This window comes from Meleagris gallopavo, chromosome 3, assembly GCF_000146605.3.
Source record: "Meleagris gallopavo isolate NT-WF06-2002-E0010 breed Aviagen turkey brand Nicholas breeding stock chromosome 3, Turkey_5.1, whole genome shotgun sequence".
NCBI classification, from domain to species: Eukaryota; Metazoa; Chordata; class Aves; order Galliformes; family Phasianidae; genus Meleagris; species Meleagris gallopavo.
Genome location: NC_015013.2, coordinates 83366384 through 83383495, shown reverse-complemented (window position 1 = coordinate 83383495; position 17112 = coordinate 83366384). Strand labels below are relative to the sequence as shown.

At 44.3% G+C, this 17112-nt stretch overlaps 1 protein-coding gene across 1 annotated transcript in view; it reads left to right on the top strand.

The window, feature by feature from the left end:
- The first annotated feature begins 6 nt into the window (after positions 1 to 6).
- Positions 7 to 17112, top strand: part of LOC104910450 (protein MTSS 1-like) — an 87645-nt gene continuing 70539 nt past the window's right edge. Inside the window, exons 1-2 of the mRNA XM_010709297.3 lie at positions 7 to 164; positions 15097 to 15158. Coding sequence (XP_010707599.1) covers positions 93 to 164; positions 15097 to 15158 — 134 coding nt within the window. The 5' untranslated portion in view covers positions 7 to 92. The remainder of the gene's footprint in view (positions 165 to 15096; positions 15159 to 17112) is intronic.

Sequence of the window (17112 nt, the reverse complement as noted above, 5' to 3'; positions counted from 1 at the left end):
GGTGAGGTGGGAGCGGGGGTCTCGTTTCTCGTAGCCGAGCAGCGGAGCCGCAGCAGCGTGCGCGTCCTCCTCCCGTCTGCCGGGCGAGGAAAATGGAGGCGGTGATCGAGAAGGAATGTAGCGCGCTCGGAGGGCTCTTCCAGACCATCATCAGCGACATGAAGGTAAGGGCCGGGGCGGCCAGGTGAGCCCGCGGCACTGCCCGGGGAAGCGCACGGCAGCGGGGAGCTGCGCGGGGCTCGGGCGGCCCCGGGACGCGGCTCCCCCCTGCCTGCCTCCCTCCATCCCGCGGCACGCTGTTATCTTGCAGCAGGGGCAGCGTTTTCCGAACCTGTCAGTTTTTTTTTCCCCTTATATCTGTTTTTCTCTTTTCCTCCTCCACCTTCTGTTCTTTTTCGTTATTATTTATTTTATTTTTGGTGCTGCTGGCCCCCAGAATGAAGACAGCGAGGCGGGTGCCAGCCCTGGGTGGGGCTGGGAGGGCACGGAGGGATTCCCGATGAGCGCGGTGTAAGGGAACCTCAGCTTGGAGATGCTCCGAAGTTGGCTGTGGCTCCGTTGCCTCTCGGTGTGCACTGTGGTGTTATTTTCTAGAATCGGAGCACAGCTTGTGCTGGAGGAGGCCATAGAGATCACCTATTTCCAACTCCCCGTGTATGCACATGGAGGGGCTGATCGCTGCTTTCTGTGTGTGCGTGCAGTGCACTGAGTTCCTCGGTTTCTCCCAGCCGTATGCAGAGACCTTGCTCCCAAATGGTCCCTTGGAGAACAGCTCCGAATCCACCCCTGGCATTTGTGCAGGCTTCCCTTCTGCCTCCCGCCCTTTGCTGGTGGAAACGAATAGTGTGGAAGGAGACCCACGCTGTGCCAGCCGTGCCTCCCGCCAGCCCCGTACTGCAGAATATTGCAGCGTTCCCCCAGACAAGGGCAGGCTGTTTGCCTGCAGGCTCGTCTGCAAAGGACACAAGATCTGCAGAACCAGAGGGACGGCTGCACCTATGGGTGCTTGAATGGGTGCAGGGCATCCTTACCCCAAAGCTAGACGAGGGCTGCTCCTGGACGGAGCCTTGGCATGGGTGAATGGCTTCCAGTATATTTGAGGGGAGGAGAAGCTGCTTGCGTTTTTTGGCAAGGGTTCAGGTGCACCTTCCTCAGAACAGATCCTGTGAGACGTTTAATTAAAGCTTGGCTCGCAGAGAGCTGGCGGATTGCGGGGAGGAGGAGGAGATGTGCGTGCGTCTGACAAGACAATGCAGCAGTCCTGCCGCCGTGCTGCCCGTGGCCCCGGTGCTTCATAGCAGCTCCACTTAACGTGAATCTGCAAACCCCACCCTGGACAGGGAACAGTCACAAATCCTGGGATCCGGTGGAGTGGGCTTTGCAGGGAACGTGCCGGAGCTTCTGTTCTGACCTCCAGCCTGAGGCGCGGTGACAGTGTTTGTTCCCTGTTTTCCACGAGCAATGCACTTTGATTTTTCATGCTCTTAAGCAAATACACATTGGCTGTGTCGATTTATTTTTTGTGTGCACTGTTACTTGCATGGGAATGAAAGCTGTTTCTCAGAAACATGTTGACATGAGCATATGGGGATGTGCACAGGTGTGAATTTTTATTTTAATCCACTATAGCAGTGGAACCTGTTTGGTGAACTGGGAATTACTGGGGAGGGAGGTTTGGGAAAAATCACAGCGTGGTAGCTGGTGCGATTAAAGAATCTGTTCGTTATTTAGTGTGAGTCGAACAAACAGTTTGTACCTGTGCTTCAATTCAGTGAGGTGCTGTAGGGCTCATTGTGAATTGTGTGCAAAGAATCGTGACACTTTCCTGGAGGGGAAAAAAAAAAAAAGCAGCTATTTTTGACAGCAAACCAGAATCTTGCAGCTAATCATACCTTCGGTAGTAAAGTGGAAATTAGCATTTTAAGTGCTGCTTCATGCAGTCGGGTCTGTGTGGGCAGGCTTCTGGCAGAATCTTGGAGATGTTGCGTGGGGGTCTGCCCACGCACTGCCAATGCACTATCTATGCCTATTTCTCATTATAGGCAGAGATCAAGGCCCCAAATGCCCTGCAGTGCTGAGGGATTTGCTGCAGCATCCGCCTTTCTTAACTAAATAATTTGCAGGTTCTTTTTATCGTGTGTATTGCTCTGCCTTCATCTTTGCTGTGAAGACAGCAGGGTTAATCAGCACCATAGTGAGAGTGCTCTGAAGTTGTGCCAGTGGCTGCAGATAGGTGGTGCAGCCAAGGTGATGAGCACATGGTGTGTATGGACTGACTTTTAATTTTTGTCTTTGTTCACTCTGATAGTGAGCTACCTCAGGTGTACTCGGGGTTAATTCCGAGCTCTCCTTGATGTCAACGAGGTTACAGAAACGGGAAGTGTAATCCTGAGTAATGTGATTGCTCGTGTCCATTTGTCTCAGCGCTGTGTTAACTTTCAAAGTTAATGAGGCCTCTGCAGGCCAATGTGGCTTGATGTGTCACATTTTTTGATAGCGAGTTTATCTCGTGTTGGCTGAGTTGTCTGCCTTTAATGTTTTCTCCAGAAACTCCTTTTTTTTCTCAGTCCTCTACCAAAAACAGTTTTGTGATTAACACTCAACCAAACGAGCTCCAGATTAATAATGAGCAAAGCTATGTCACTTTGAGAACATTAAGTTAAACATAACGAATAAAACAGTATAACAAATAATGTAAACATCTAATGCAGCATTTTAATGCCCATAGGATGGGTTGGAAGGGGTCTCAGAGCCTACCCAGCCTCAACCCCTGCCATGGGCTGGTTGCCCCCACCAGCTCAGGCTGCCCAGGGGCCCATCCAGCCTGGTCCTCAGCTCTCTGGGCAGCTGTGCCGGTGCCTCACCACTGTGAGTGAAGAATTTCCTCCTAATATCTAACTTAATGTGTGGAACTTCAGTATTGTAATACAGGGAATCCATGTTTTCCATACAAAATGAGGGTCAAGTTTGTTGAGTAGTACGTAAGCATACGTGGTAATGGAACTGGTTGTAGAAGGTCTACAATGGGAATTGTACTCAGCCATTGTGTTCGAGAACTCGATTCTTGCATTTCAAGGTCAGATTAAAGAATTCTAAAATAGGAAAATCCTGCCCATCCCATCCCTAAGTTTTTTGTCCATTGTCACAGCCTTGGCGTGTGCTATGATGCATCACTGAGTATGTGGCACTTGGAATTTGTCGTGCTCTTATGTATGATCTCTTTCAAAGTGATGGAAGTTTATAAAAGAAAAATTAAGCATGCATGTCCCCTCGGAGGAGCAGTTCTGTGCGCAGCATTCAAGTGCTGTGCCGTTTCTCTTTGAACGCAACATACTTTCTGGGGCTCCCCGTGGGAAGAGAGCATTTGATCTGGATGGTTTGTAACTCATTTCTGGCAATTGAGAAATGAGATGCTGTAATGTGCAGTTAATTTCAATATTTCTTGTAGTGCAAAGCAAATCTCTGCAGATAATTTTTGGGAGGGCCTGTTGCGTATGGGTTTCAAAAGATGTTGTCTTTTCATGCAGAGAGCATTCTCTTTAATGCTACTTTTTGCTATGAGTCCTAATTTTATGTTTCTTTTAATCACAATGTTCTCTCTTAATGGAAAAAGGAGAAAAGAAAACACTGAAATCAGCAGTGTTTATAGCTTATTGCTTGACGTTGTTTCTTTTCCTTTCACATGTTCTTCATTTGTCTTCTCTCTATTGCCAGCAGGTGTTTTGGTAGGCAGGACTTGCAGCACCCAAAACCATGGGATAGGCATGGGGGGGAAGGCAGATGGGGATGTTGGACCCATGCTGATTGTCCATGACTTCAGTTATACTGAGAGAGTGTACTGAATTCTGTGATTCTGGTGAGGCTCAGTCACCAGAGGTGGGAGTGAAGCTGTGAGGAGCACTGTAAATTGTGAACAAAATAAGAAGGTTCCAGAGGAGGAATAAAATTTTAGAGAATTTCAGATTTTTTTTTTTCATGTGTATGTGTCTTATTTGTGATCTTTTAGCTGAAATCTGAATGAAAACAGCGTTTTGCTTTTGGCAGCAACTTCTACTTTTGTGCTGTAAAAGAAGTGACCCTTCCCCTTCCCCCCAGTGGAACTCTGGGGTGGGAAGGCAGCATCTCTTTGCCTTCAGCCATGCAAAGCTCCTGCCCTTGTTTTCCACCAGAGGAGAAAGAAGTGAGCATATGGGCATGAGAAATATTTATGTTTTTTTTTTTTCGCAGCCTCTTATCTGCGATTAGGATGTGACTGGTGAGAAGCAGCATTTTAATCTTGCTTTTTGTGGAAGATGGAGCCGGGGGTGGTCATGTTGAGGATTAAGAACCATTTGTTAAGTAGGCATGATTTGCTTGCGAGGGATGGATGGCCTTGTGCTGCTCACATCAATAATATAAACTGAGTCAAAAAAATATTTGCTGGAACAAATAGGAAGGCTGAGGCGGTGCCTGTGACAAGTGCAGCTGTGGGCCCTCTGCATCCATGTCAGTCCAAGGGGCAGCCTGTGTGTATGGGCAGTCTGTAAAGCTGCTGCCATTGATGTGGAGTGATTTGACAGAGCTGCAGCTGTGCTGTATTTGAAGCCTGGTCTCTCTGCAGAGCTGAGGAATGTTCAGTTCAATGACTTTAAGGTCTAGTTTCAGTCCAGCTGTTGGGGATGGTAATTGTTCTAAGGAGAACAGAAAAAGTGGAATGTGTCATGTGCAGGTGAGGCTGGGAGGGAGCCCCTCTGTTGTGCCTTTGCCACATGAGCTTTGTGGCACTGGCACATCCCTGGCATGACAATCTTTAGGGCGGCCTAATTCTATTCCAAACTCAGAAAATGGTCGTTTCTCCCTTTTCCCAAAAAGCGTGACATGAGTTAATTTCCCCTCTATGCAGCTGCAGCTTTTTCTCCCCATTTTCTTGTTCCTAGAGGTTCCACCAGTATGGCACATTGTCCTGAGCCTGTCGCTCTGATTTCTTACCATTCGCACTGATTTCCTACTCCACTGTCTTGCTCGCCTTTCTGAAGCAGCTGCAACATCATTCTGTAAACATCTCTGTGGGGGAGGCAGCGGCGTGGAGGGCTGGCTGAAAGAATGCTGGTGCAGGAGGGCTCTGCTGCACACCCGCTTCAATGCTAGGGCTCAGACAGCATGGCATAACTGGGAACATACTTGCAAAACATTTATTATTACTAGGGACACATTCTTGGTCTGCATATGCCTGTGTGAGTGCTGGCAATTCATACAGCTGCCAAACGTTCGCTGCATAAATGTGTCCGATGCGGGCTTGTTCTGGGGCATACCAAGGGCAAAGATTTTTAATGCCTTTTAGAAGTAGTACTTTCGGACCTGCTGGCATGCCAAGAGCTGTGTGATAGAGGTTGCTGTGCTGGAAGCGTGGAAGGACTTGTGCAGTGCTGCATGAATCACAATTGACTGAACAAATGTTGGAGGACAAGAAGTCTGTAATTACAGACTCAGTGCTGGTTAATACCTAACCAAAGGTGATAGTTGGGAGAGTTTGCTGCTTCCTTCCTCAGTTTTGCACGTGTTGTATTGTAAAAAAAAGTACACCACTACCTTCCTTTCATTTTTTTTTTTGTGATGTGTTTTTCAAGCTGTAGAAGTTGGTGCAGTTAGCAGTGTTTCTGTGTACTTGTAATTAGCGTATTGTGCTTAATAGCTTCTGAGATACATCTTTGAGTTTTATGGTCTGCGCATGTGTAACCTTGAAGATGGGCAGAAAGTGCTCAATGACAGCAGGGTAGGATCTGTAGCTAAAGAAGTGTGCTGGTCTGCTTCAGAGCACATGAAGGTGGGTGGGTGCTAAGGCATTTGTCTCTTCAAGTGTTGGCTTTCCAACTCCAAATGATGTCTGCCTTGGTGCTGTAAGGTGTTGAGTGCTGCCCCATTCACTGCTATCTCTGCTGACCTTTAAGGAAGGTAATTGAGTTCTTCCTGCTGAGCTGTGAAATAGTCTGACTGAGATGTTTGCAAGGACAGGAGACAAAATGTCTAGTAGCCTTGTGGTTAGACCATGGTGGTTTTCATCTTCAAAGTGCTCTGGAAGCGTGTGACTTAGCTCCCAAAGAATGGCTTCCATTTTAGAGAGAGGCTGCAGGTTCTGTGACTACTACTCCTTTCCCCTAGGACAACAAGAAATTGAGTGCATGTGGAGCACTGAGTTAATGAAGAGATGTTTTTATAAGCTCCTTGTGTGCAACACGTATTGCTATGCACATCCACACCACACACACCATTTATCTTCGTTGCTGCTGTTTCCCCTGTGATAACCCAGTGTTTGCAGGCAGAACAGATGACTTCTACAAATGAATGATCAGCTCTCGATGCAAGTTGAGTTCTTCTGTAACTGAAATTAAGGGCTGACTGTTTCTTAGTGGAGAGGGATGACTGGAGCATCTTACCCACAGGGTGATAGAAATAGAGAGTGAAGAATCTGGCGGTCTAGTGAACATGAACTCTGTGGTTTTTTGCAGTTCTAGTCAGTGAACATAGGTGTACAAACAGCATTTAAGAGATCACCTTGGATGTTTTTAAGTACTCTTATAAACCTGTGAATGCTGGTTCTGTTGGTGTACACAACGCTAGCGACAAGCATGTACCTAGAGAAATCCAGTTCGTGGTATAAAAAGGTTCACTTGATTTGGATGCATGTCAGTATCTGTTGCCAGAGTACGGATGTTTGTTGGGTCCTGGAGATTGCTTTGATTGCTGGTGTGATAGCAGTTGTGCTGAGATTGAGCAACGAGTGCTCAGAAATGAGGGTTTCTCCTGCTTCATGGGGGAGTTGGGAAGAGGTGCTGAAAGCCCATCCATGATGGTGTTACCAGCACAGGGCTGTTGGCTCTCTGTAATACTGTCCTGTGTAGGCATTAGCTTCAATGAATTAATGCCTCTTGATGTTTTAATTACCTTAGTTTTGATCCAGCTGAAATATTGTGGGTTTAGAAAATAGCTGCCCAGTATGCACAGAGGCCGCTTAATGATTCAGTGGATGAAAGGCAGTATTGATGAGTCTCTGAGGAGAGATCTGCTATTCAGGCTCGCAAACTTGTTTAGACCTGCAGGGAAGAGTGTGGAACTAAATGCTTCCTCTGGAAGACTACTTAATGTCTAGCTCTTTTAATGCAGCATGGGATAAAAGGTTCTCCTCTAGAAGCTGTGTCTGGTTGGTTGTTTTTTCCCGACTCTTGTGGATACTCCTGTGTTTAGAGAGGGAGGGACCATATGTTTATATACGATGTATTTTCTCACAGTGTGAGTATAACTTTTTTATTTGCTAATTACCCAATCTAACTTGGATTTAAACTCTGATGTGTTTGCTTTGGAGATGGGTTTCTTCATCTTACAAATTGTGCAAGTATGCTGCAGATGGCCTGGATTTGTTGTGGTCCTTATAGATGTGGTGAAGAGGCACACAAGAGGCTATCCAGGATGTGATGTTGGAGTTGTTGGGGATGAGTTTGGAGGACTCCTCATGGTGCTCCAAACCAAAGTCAAGCCATGGGCAATGGTGTCCTTTTAAATATGGGCTAGTGGGGTGCAGGTTTTGTTATAATACAAATTAAAGTCTCTAGAGCTTTAGAAAAAGTCATGCCTGACTTGAGTTCCCCCTGTCTTTAAATGATGAGATCTACTCACTGTCTCTGTTCTTGCTAAGTGGTTCCGTGCTTCAGTGCTGAGAGAACTCGTAATTCTTCAGAAATTGCGGGTTGTTTGGGGAATGTAGAAATCACTGATGGCACTGAACCAGTGAATGTCCTCTTCTGGAGTTTCTAGAGTTTCTTGACTGGGTCTTTTGTCTTGACTTTATTGAGGTACAGCATCATTACCCTTACCCTAGAGCAGCTTTTACTCAGTGTTCTGATGCTGTGTTTGACCAAAAACCAAACAGTTGTGAAAACACTGAATAAATGCCTCCATGATACATAGAAGAAATTTGTAGTAGGCAGTTTTTTTAATACCATATGAGATTTCTTCAATACTGTATTGTTGTATAATCTGCAGTGTCGTGGCAATGTAGAGCTTGGCATGTCCATTTTACTGAGAACCCTGATGAAAGCTCATTTCCAGCCCCTGCCCATTCCCTGAACAAGTGGTAAAGATAATGGAAATGGAGGCATGGAGACAATATTTTATTTTAATTGCCTCTGCTTCAGTTCCTGGAGGGTAGTTACAGGTTAAATGACATTGTAATCTGATTTTCGACATACTTTTACTTTCACTTGCATATTCCAGAACCTCTCAGACATCACGTTTGTACCTGTATCCTCCCTTCCTCCAGTCAGTAAGGCACGTGTTTGGTTTGCGTTATGAAATCTGTGAAATTCATGCCATCTGCTGTTGCCGATATTCCATTCCTGACCCAGCAAGCGCTCTGCACACATCGAGTTTCCCTTGCTGCTAGAAGTTCCCCTATGCGTGGCAGTGTCTTTAGCTTAGAAAGACAAAAGGGACTTCCCAGACTTGCAGCCCCTTTTCTAGCAGTATTGGAGCACTCTGTTTTCCTCTGCATGAGTTTGTTGCTCTTTCATAAAGAGTTCCTGTGAATAAGCTCCATGCCCCTCCTTGCCTGTTTCATTGGTCTTAAGGCTGGAGGAACTGTCCAACCTAGAGCATCTCTGCTGCAAGTATACGACTGGTAGTTTTTGTCCTTCCCCACTGGAAAACAGCCAGTGGACATCATCAGGCTGTGGGCTGCTCTTGAAATCAGTACTGGGGCTTTGCTGGCTCGGTTCTGGTTTTGAATTTGAGATGTATCTGAAATGAGATAAATGAAAGAAAAGTACTCTTGGTATAAGTGCGTGCAACAATGCATCTTCATCTGATTATTCAGGTTTCACTGTGTTGGAAGATTGAGACTGTTTTGGTGAATGGTTGGAAAATAAAGGTAGTTTAAAAAGCTTCATAAGACAGGTTCTTGAATTGCTTATTTTTTGACCTAAAAAGAGGAAAAGCTTGCGAGAAGAAATTTGAAGTCATTAGGAACTTCATGTAAGGTGATGTTAAGTCTCATCTCACCTGTGTCTTCCAAGAGCTTTTGTAGCTTATTAAAGGACTATGCAGTCTTATCTGTCTGGCTTGACTGAATGTGTGAGCTGTGCAAAGAAATATGGTAGCACTGGGTAGTGCTCTGTAACCTTTGCACTTGTGCCTAGCCAAGCTGCCTCTTCCATGGATGGCTATTAATTCTTTAAGAAGAGAGGAAAAACTTCCAATGCCAGGTGTTAGCTGAATAGGGAAACTGATTGTTAGCCACTGCATCTTTCTACATGCCAAGACATCTGTGGCTGGAACCCTTTTTTCAGATTGTCATTGTTTTCCTGCACCTTTCCTCTCTGATTTTTCCTGTTTTTCATGTTGAAGGATCCCTGGAAAAATGATAGCTTCTGTGTGCAAACCATACTTAATTATGCAGGCCATTTTTTGAATGTAACATCTGTGACTGCATGCTATCTAGCACAGTAAAGTTTCTCTGCTACTTGAAGGTAGCGTAGTGAATTACACAGACGTGAAACATTTGTAGTAATCCTTGTAATTCTGCTATCTGATAAAACTATATAGTAAATCCCTCGCTCTAGGCATCGTTTACTTTGGAGGTTGGGAGGTCTGGTGCAATAGCAAAGTTACAGTTTTTTGTTCCAGAGGCAGACATGTGGCATTTGGATGTGTTACTGGGGTGTGAAGCTGGGTAATAGCACTGTGTGTTTGGGACTCAGCCTCTTGGCAGGTCGTGGCTGAATGATTATATTGAGGTGGAGAAGGCCTAACTCCTGTAGCTTGAGCAGTGCTTTTTTGTCCTCCTTATTGAAGTCTGCAGAGAGTCGTTCCGTACTCTTCTGGAAGGAACACAGCTCTTGCTTTGATAACCTGTGAGATAAAACCAGGGCATTGCCCGGCAGTTCCCTTTCTCTCCTACCTTTTTAGCTGGAACATCCAAAATTAGATTCTCAATTTGCCATACTGTAGAACAGCTCTGTCTCTCTCCCCGCACCGTGAAAGTTGAGATGAGCTGTTGCTGTGAACAAGATACTGAACTGTTTCTGTTGCCTTTGTAGTCAGCATCCCAGCAAGAGCTGATAATACGGTTGAAAAGCCTTTCTGATAAATGAAAGCTGTTAAAAGAACACAGTCAAGGGTTTTTTGAAAGATGAGGTGCATCTTGTCTTTGAGATCTGGAGTGCCTGGAAATAAATTATTAAAGGAAATGTCTTTTCACCTCATGGAGAAAAGGAGAGGCATTGTAACTTGCTGGCAAAAGGTGTGACAGAATGGATTTTTCCTGTCAAGACTGCTGATAACCAAGTTGTAATCTTAAATTAAAAAAAGAAACATTCTGGGTTCTTGTACTTGTCATTAGATGCAATCGATAACAGTTTCAGAAAAACTGGATCCCGTGCTGCAAGCTGTATCAAAAAATCCTTGATCTCCTCTTCTGGCATTCTCCTATTGGAGAATCGCTGGCTTGAAAGGAAGAGAAAAACTTTAGTAAAGGTCTTTAGAAATGTGTTTGTCTAAGGTGGCCGTGCTGGGGGTTCCACGCTCCCCTCAAAAAACAAAAGATTCTTTGTCTGTCTGGGATTTAAGTGCTCCTGTGGCTACCTGCTAGCAGGAGGTGATTAAATCCTGGAATGGTCTGAGTTGGAAGGGGCCTTTAGAGATCCTCTATGCCCTTCCCTGGTGTGGTGTATGGACCTTGGCCAGCTATTGGATGCTCACCCACTCCTGCTCCTCCTCAACAGAAAGGGGGAAATGCTCATGAGTTGAGATAAAGATGAGGAGAGCACTTCCAAATTCTGTCAGGCAATGTATGTTCAACTGGGGAGATTAAATCTGTCACCAACTGAAATAGATTTGAATGGTGAGAAAGAATGGGGAAAAATTCAAACACCTTTTGCCCACTTACCCTCCACAACCCCTTCAGGAACACATGTGGCCACAGCTCCTTCAGGAAATGACCTGCTGCTGTAGGATGGAGATGGGCTCTGCAGCACCTGGGCTCCCTCTGCTGCTTTTCTATTGCTTGGGGCCTCCTCCTTGCCCTGTGCCTGCTGTGCCCTTGCTGAAATCTGTTTTCCCCAAGGTGCTAGAAGCCTAACTGCCGGGCTCAGTGCAGTGAGGCCGTTGGAGCCTGGTGTGTCGGGGTGTTGCAGGTGCTTCCCACCTTAGCCTGGTATGTCTCAATACTAGTTGTGCACATCCCTAAGGGAAAGCTATTCCACATCCTTAATTGGGAACTGGCAAAGTAGGTGACAGGCGTGAGGCACCATCTTGTTTGTCAGCCTGGAGGCAGAAGGGCAGTGCCCTGTCTGGTGGAGATCAGCTGGAGCGTGACTGGACCCTGGCATCAGGTGACTAATCACTTGTAAACCGACTCATTAAGCAATAAGATGCAATAATGGGATGTTATGGCTTACCAGTGACAGCCTCAAGCTGAAGTTAAGGTATATGCAGGGGCTTGGGGGGCTTTCATGCCTCGGACAAAAGCATTATGGTGCAGGAGTGTTGGATCTGAGACAGCTGAAGAAGAAAAAAGCAATTAGGCACAAGTGTATTTTGGGGGAGATAAGCCCTGAATCAAGCCATTAATGGTTTTCAAGACCATTTAAACGAACCTGGATTGTAACAGATTTCTATTTTAACCTGGGAGGAGCTAAAACGAGGATTTCTGACCCAGATGCTTACAGCTCTTCTCACGAGTTTCTCTGAGGAGGGCTATGAGGAAAGGCATCGCGCTGCTGGTACGGGTACTGCCAGCACCTGAGCCTGATGTTAAAGGGGGAAGATTGATTTCCTTTATCGACCATTTGAAATTGGAAATTGCAGAGGGAGCTGAGGGAAATGCAGCATTTAAAAATACTGTTTTAATACTCTTTCAAAATTGGGTTTACAGTAAAAAATAACTTAATAGACAGACAGTGAATTCTTCCTATTGCTTCTTGGTGTTGAGAAAGTAATGCGTGTTGAATTGAGGATTAAGTTTCATGGCTATTCGGTACGTGGTTTCTGCCACTACTGTATTTCTCCTGGTGGGCACTTTGATGAAAGCAAGAGCTGTAATTCCAAATGGGGATGGAACGGAGGAGGCACATAGAGAGATTATGGAGAAGAAGCTGCTCTTAGGGTACCGGAAGCCTGCATGTGTTTCAAAAAATCACTGAACTACTGTGTTGTCGTGGTTTGTCCCAGCAAGCATTGCTCCCCAGGTGCTGGAGGTGGTGTAAAACCCCTCATATTAGAACTGGCAAAGTGGCAGGTGTCATGCACTTCGGCCTTAGCTGAGATCAGAACGGTTTGGGTTCAGCACAAGTATGGTGGTGGAGGTGCTTTCTGGGCAGGACAATAGGATTTGTGTGCAATGTTTGAGTTACATGTTACTGAGAGATGAATGTTCTGATTCAGCTGCAGAAGGGAAAGGCAAATAACAAATTCTATTGGAGTACAAACAAAATACACTGCTGTTTTCTTCTGCCCAAAATGAGGTAAGGTGCTCTTGCACCAGTGTAGGAGTGCCTAGGTGAAGAGATTACATTGCAATAACAGGTACATAATGTATATTTTTAACCAAACCGATTTAGCAACTGATGTAAGTGGGTTGTTAAAGCTTAATTAAGTAGTTGTGATTTTGAGAGAAAATCACTTTTAGAGACAAAGAATAAATAGCTATGGAAATGCTTACTGAATGTTCTGACTTTGCTTTCTTTGTGGCCAGCCTGCAAAAAAATAAAATAAAATAAAAAAGTAAAGGTGTTTTCTTCCTGAGCTATGTTTTGATAGGACTGTCTTAAGCTTCCCCACAGCGTCAGGTTGGTGTCAATCTCCTGCCTGCCATTAGGCACAGTTAGCAGGGTAATACATCACTGAGATGGAAACATAATCAGGCTGCTTTGGTATCCTCTGTTTGTCAGCTTGCGTTTTGCTCAAGAATCCAGTAAAGCCCTGGGCCCTCTGCTAATTGTCAGGGCTTTCAAGGCTCCTGGCGTACCCATGCATAATGCATATATGGCATGCGGGCAAACTCCGAAATGCAGCTACTGCAGAGAGAGATGGAGTTCAGTGCAGAGGATTTCAGCAAAACTAATAGGTTTAAGGAAATGGATTTTTTTTTTCCCCCTCAAATAAGTGGGTTTCATTTTTAAATGCCTGGCAATTTTTGCACAGCGCAAAGCTCTTTTATTCTAGGTTTTGCCACCTTGATAATGGGTGTCTTCTTTCTTGCTTTCTCCCTTTCCCACTGGCTCTGTCGTGTGTAGATATAATGAGGTTTTATGACCACCTGGTGTACATTGCTCACAGGAAAAAAAACCGCACACAAAAAAAAACCACCAAAAAAGCAAACACAATACTTAGTGAAGAATATTGAGAGTAGCTGCTTAGTACTTGAGACATGTACGGTAGGGTCTGTCGTGGTGCTGCCAAGCCCCTCTGCTGACTGAGTTTCGCTGTGCAGTGTCTGTATGGGAGATGCATGCACCACATCTATGAAACGACATCTCATTTTTCAAAATATGATCAGTAGAGAATGTTAAACTGTCACTGATGAACAAAGGCCATTGTCCAGGGGAAGACTTTGGTTTTAACCCTTAGTTTAATTCTAGTCGTTTTGGCCATGGCATGTGAATGTCTGGGAGCTGTCTCACCAGGGTGCACCGAGGAGCTTGAATTGGGTTGGCTGCTTTTGGGGAAGGGATTGTCTTTGCCCCAAAGAAGATGAGATGTGGCCTCTTGTGGTAGAGCAAGAAAAGGTTTGGATTGAGTTTATTACAAGCAATGACGCTTGCTTGCAACCTCTTACAGTCAGAGCTGTGGTAATGTTGGCCTTGAGAAGCTGCCTTACGTGGGCCTTATTGCTTTGGTGCTCTGCTTACACCTTCAGTAAATGGAAGCACCAATCTAGGGGACATTTTGAGGTTTCTTTCTGCCACTGATTTTGCTTTTAACAGAAAATTTGCACTTCTTCTGCAGGGAGCAAGTTAACATTAGTTTGGTCTAAAAAAGATGGTAGTTTACCATAAAAATGAGCACTTCTTTTTTCAACTTGTAAGAACACTTGGTGTTGCAGCTCTTAATGTGGACTCCTACCATACTTTAAGAAAATAGGGGAGAAGTTCACAGGAAACTCCAAGAGGAATTAAACCTTAAAAACTTTGCATATGGTTGCTCAATGGTGTACTGCTTTACCAGCATCTCTGGAGAAGGCAGCTCTGAGTTCATTGGGGCTGTTTTGTAGGAAATCCTTCAGCTGTTGAGAATAATTGCCTTCGGGCTACTCTATGTTTTGTGTTACTTTGAGACAGCTTAAGGTGGTCTCTTGGGCAACTTAGACCTTAATTAAAAAATAAAATACTTTGCAATAAGAGAATGGGAAACTGGGAATTGCGCTGGGAGTCCATACATAGAAAAATGCAACTGGAATTCTGTTCTTAGTTTTGGGAGATTCGCTGTACGTTATGCAGTAACCTAGCACCTCACTTCTCATAAGTTTGTCTTCACTGTTTTCATACAAAGTGAAGAGTTTCTTCAGTTGAAATCAACTTTAGTGTTTTTGCTTGGCATGTCTATCAAGTCTCCGCCCAGGACCTCGTGTTTCATCTGAATTCAGAACCAGATGGAGTGCCATAGAATCATAGAATGGTTTGGGTTGGAAGGGACCTTTAAGATCATCTAGATCCAACCCTCCTGCTATAGACAGGGACACCTCCCTCTAGACCAGATTGCTCACAGCCCCATCCAGCCTGGCCTTGGATGCTTTTAGGGAGGGGGCATCCACAGCCTCACTGGACAACCTGTTGCAGTGTCTCACCACCCTCAGAGTAAGGAATTTATTTCTGATATCTAGTCTACATCTACTCTCCTCCAGTTTAAAACCATTTCCCATTGTCATGTAGCTACATGCTATCTATTTACTGGTATTAAAGAATGTGAGAGACCACTTACTAGGAAAACATTTTTTGATGTTAGAGAATAAAGATTCAATAAAGTCATCGTTGCAGCTTCTAGTTTCAGTTGAACTTGAAATCTGCAGTATCAAAAACATAATGTTCAAACAAAGTACTCATTTTTGTATTTTCTTTTTTCCTCTTGCAGGGAAGTTACCCAGTGTGGGAAGATTTTATAAATAAAGCTGGGAAATTGCAGTCTCAGCTTCGGTAAGTCAAGATCTCCTACAATTACTTGTGTGTATGAATGTAAAGATTAAATATAGCTTCTGCCAGGGTAATTTTCTAAGCAAGTCACAGTAAAATTGTACGTATTTCATAGTCAACATCCATGTTTGTAATTGCCTCACACTACTGCTGCTGTTGTAGTGTATTTAGGCAAATGCATACCTATCACCAACAGTCCATAACAAATGTGAAAATAAATTGCATGGCTTCTGATGGAAAATTTGATAATGTATTGTTCAGTGAATGGGCTGATATGGAATTAGACATATCTTGTCATTTTTATGTCTGTAGAATATGGAAGGTTTATATCAGAAGAAGGCTCAAAAAGTTGTTGAAGAGTCTTAACAGCACTTTCTTCTGCTTTAAAAGCCAAGGGAATTTCTGTGCTGGACCTTTTTGCAGTGGTTATTAAAACTTACTTTATTGGCATATACTTTGCAAGAAGCATTCAAGATTACTTTCTGCAGATTTGTGTTAATAAGTGCCATGTGCATCACACTCAGACCAATTCTGTTACCTCTAGAATTCATTCTCTCGTAAAGTCTGCTTCTGCTAATACAAATCCAAACTCAGTTTCTTCTAAAGCCACAATTTCTTCTACGCTCCCCAAAGCATCAGTGTGTTTTTGCAGCACCAGCAGAGGTCATAGGCTTGGTTACTGGCAGTATATTTTGTGGTTCTGCATTGCGAACCGTTCCTCAGAAGCTGTTGTTTAGACCCATTTGCCCTAAACGACTGGAATTTGCTGTTCTCCCTTGCTGTACCTAAAACATCACACTTGTATGTGGTTTTTCCTTTTCCTAGCAATCGCATCACATTAAGGGACTGTGAAAGAAGTAGGGGAAGTAGTAAAAGAGGAATGGAGAACTTTTTTCTCTCTTTATACTCTTCAAATGCAAACCTTCTGAAAGGCATGAGAACTAGTTGTATTTCCCAGTCCCATAGTGGTGCATTCAGTGTAGACTTCTCTAGCTGAAGAGCATGGAAGTAGGCAGCTTGAAAGCCTATGTTTGAGGATTTGATGTACGTTTCCAGCAAATGTGAGCCTTTGGTTCATTTCTCTGTGCTCTCCTAGGGGAGAGCAGATGTCACCTGAGCTGGAGCCAGCTCTGCCTTGATTCTTCTTGGCGAAGAAATGGAACTTTGTTATTAGCAATATAATTAATAATTAACAAGATAGTACATGGGTAACAACATTATCTGTGAGTTTGGAGGACTAAGATCACAAACACTGCTGAGAAAAATCCCAGGAAAGGTTATCTTCTTCCAGGGCTAAATATTACTAGCTAAGTGGAGTGCTGTCAGGTTGTGATTTTTTTTTGTGTTCCCTTTTATCTCTCAGGCACATGAAGGGTCCTTATGCATGTGGTTGGACCTCTCAAGCCTGTTATTTGAGATCAGATCCTTTGTGCTCTCAGTAGGCCATTCGCTATGCTGCCAGTTATGTCCTCCGTATTTTGAGCATACTTGGAGTAAGGCTCGCATAAAATCTGCCCTAATTATGGAGTTCTCTGGTTTTTTTGGCTGAAGATCAGCTTTCCTGCTGTTCTCCTGTGGGTTTTTTTTGTTTGTTTGTTTGTTTTGTTTTTTTTTGGGGTGGGTTATTTTATTTTTTATTTTTATTTTTTTATTTATTATTTGAAGGGTTTTTTTGTTTAAAAACCAACATATGTTCAGGTGCCATCCACCTGAACATATGTTGGTCTGTGTGTGCTTTTCAAACTGAGAGGGAGCTGGGGTGAGCTGAGAGATCCCATCCCTCTCAGGAAGGGGGCCAGCACCCTGCTCCACTCTTCCCGGAGCACTGCATCAGAAAATCCTCCTTTTTGAGAGGGGAGAATTCCTTCCCCTCCCACCACTGCTTTCCCTTTTACCCAAGAAATCCAAACCTGCATGGTTTCTAGGAGGTTATTATTTTCTGTTTGAAGAAATGCTC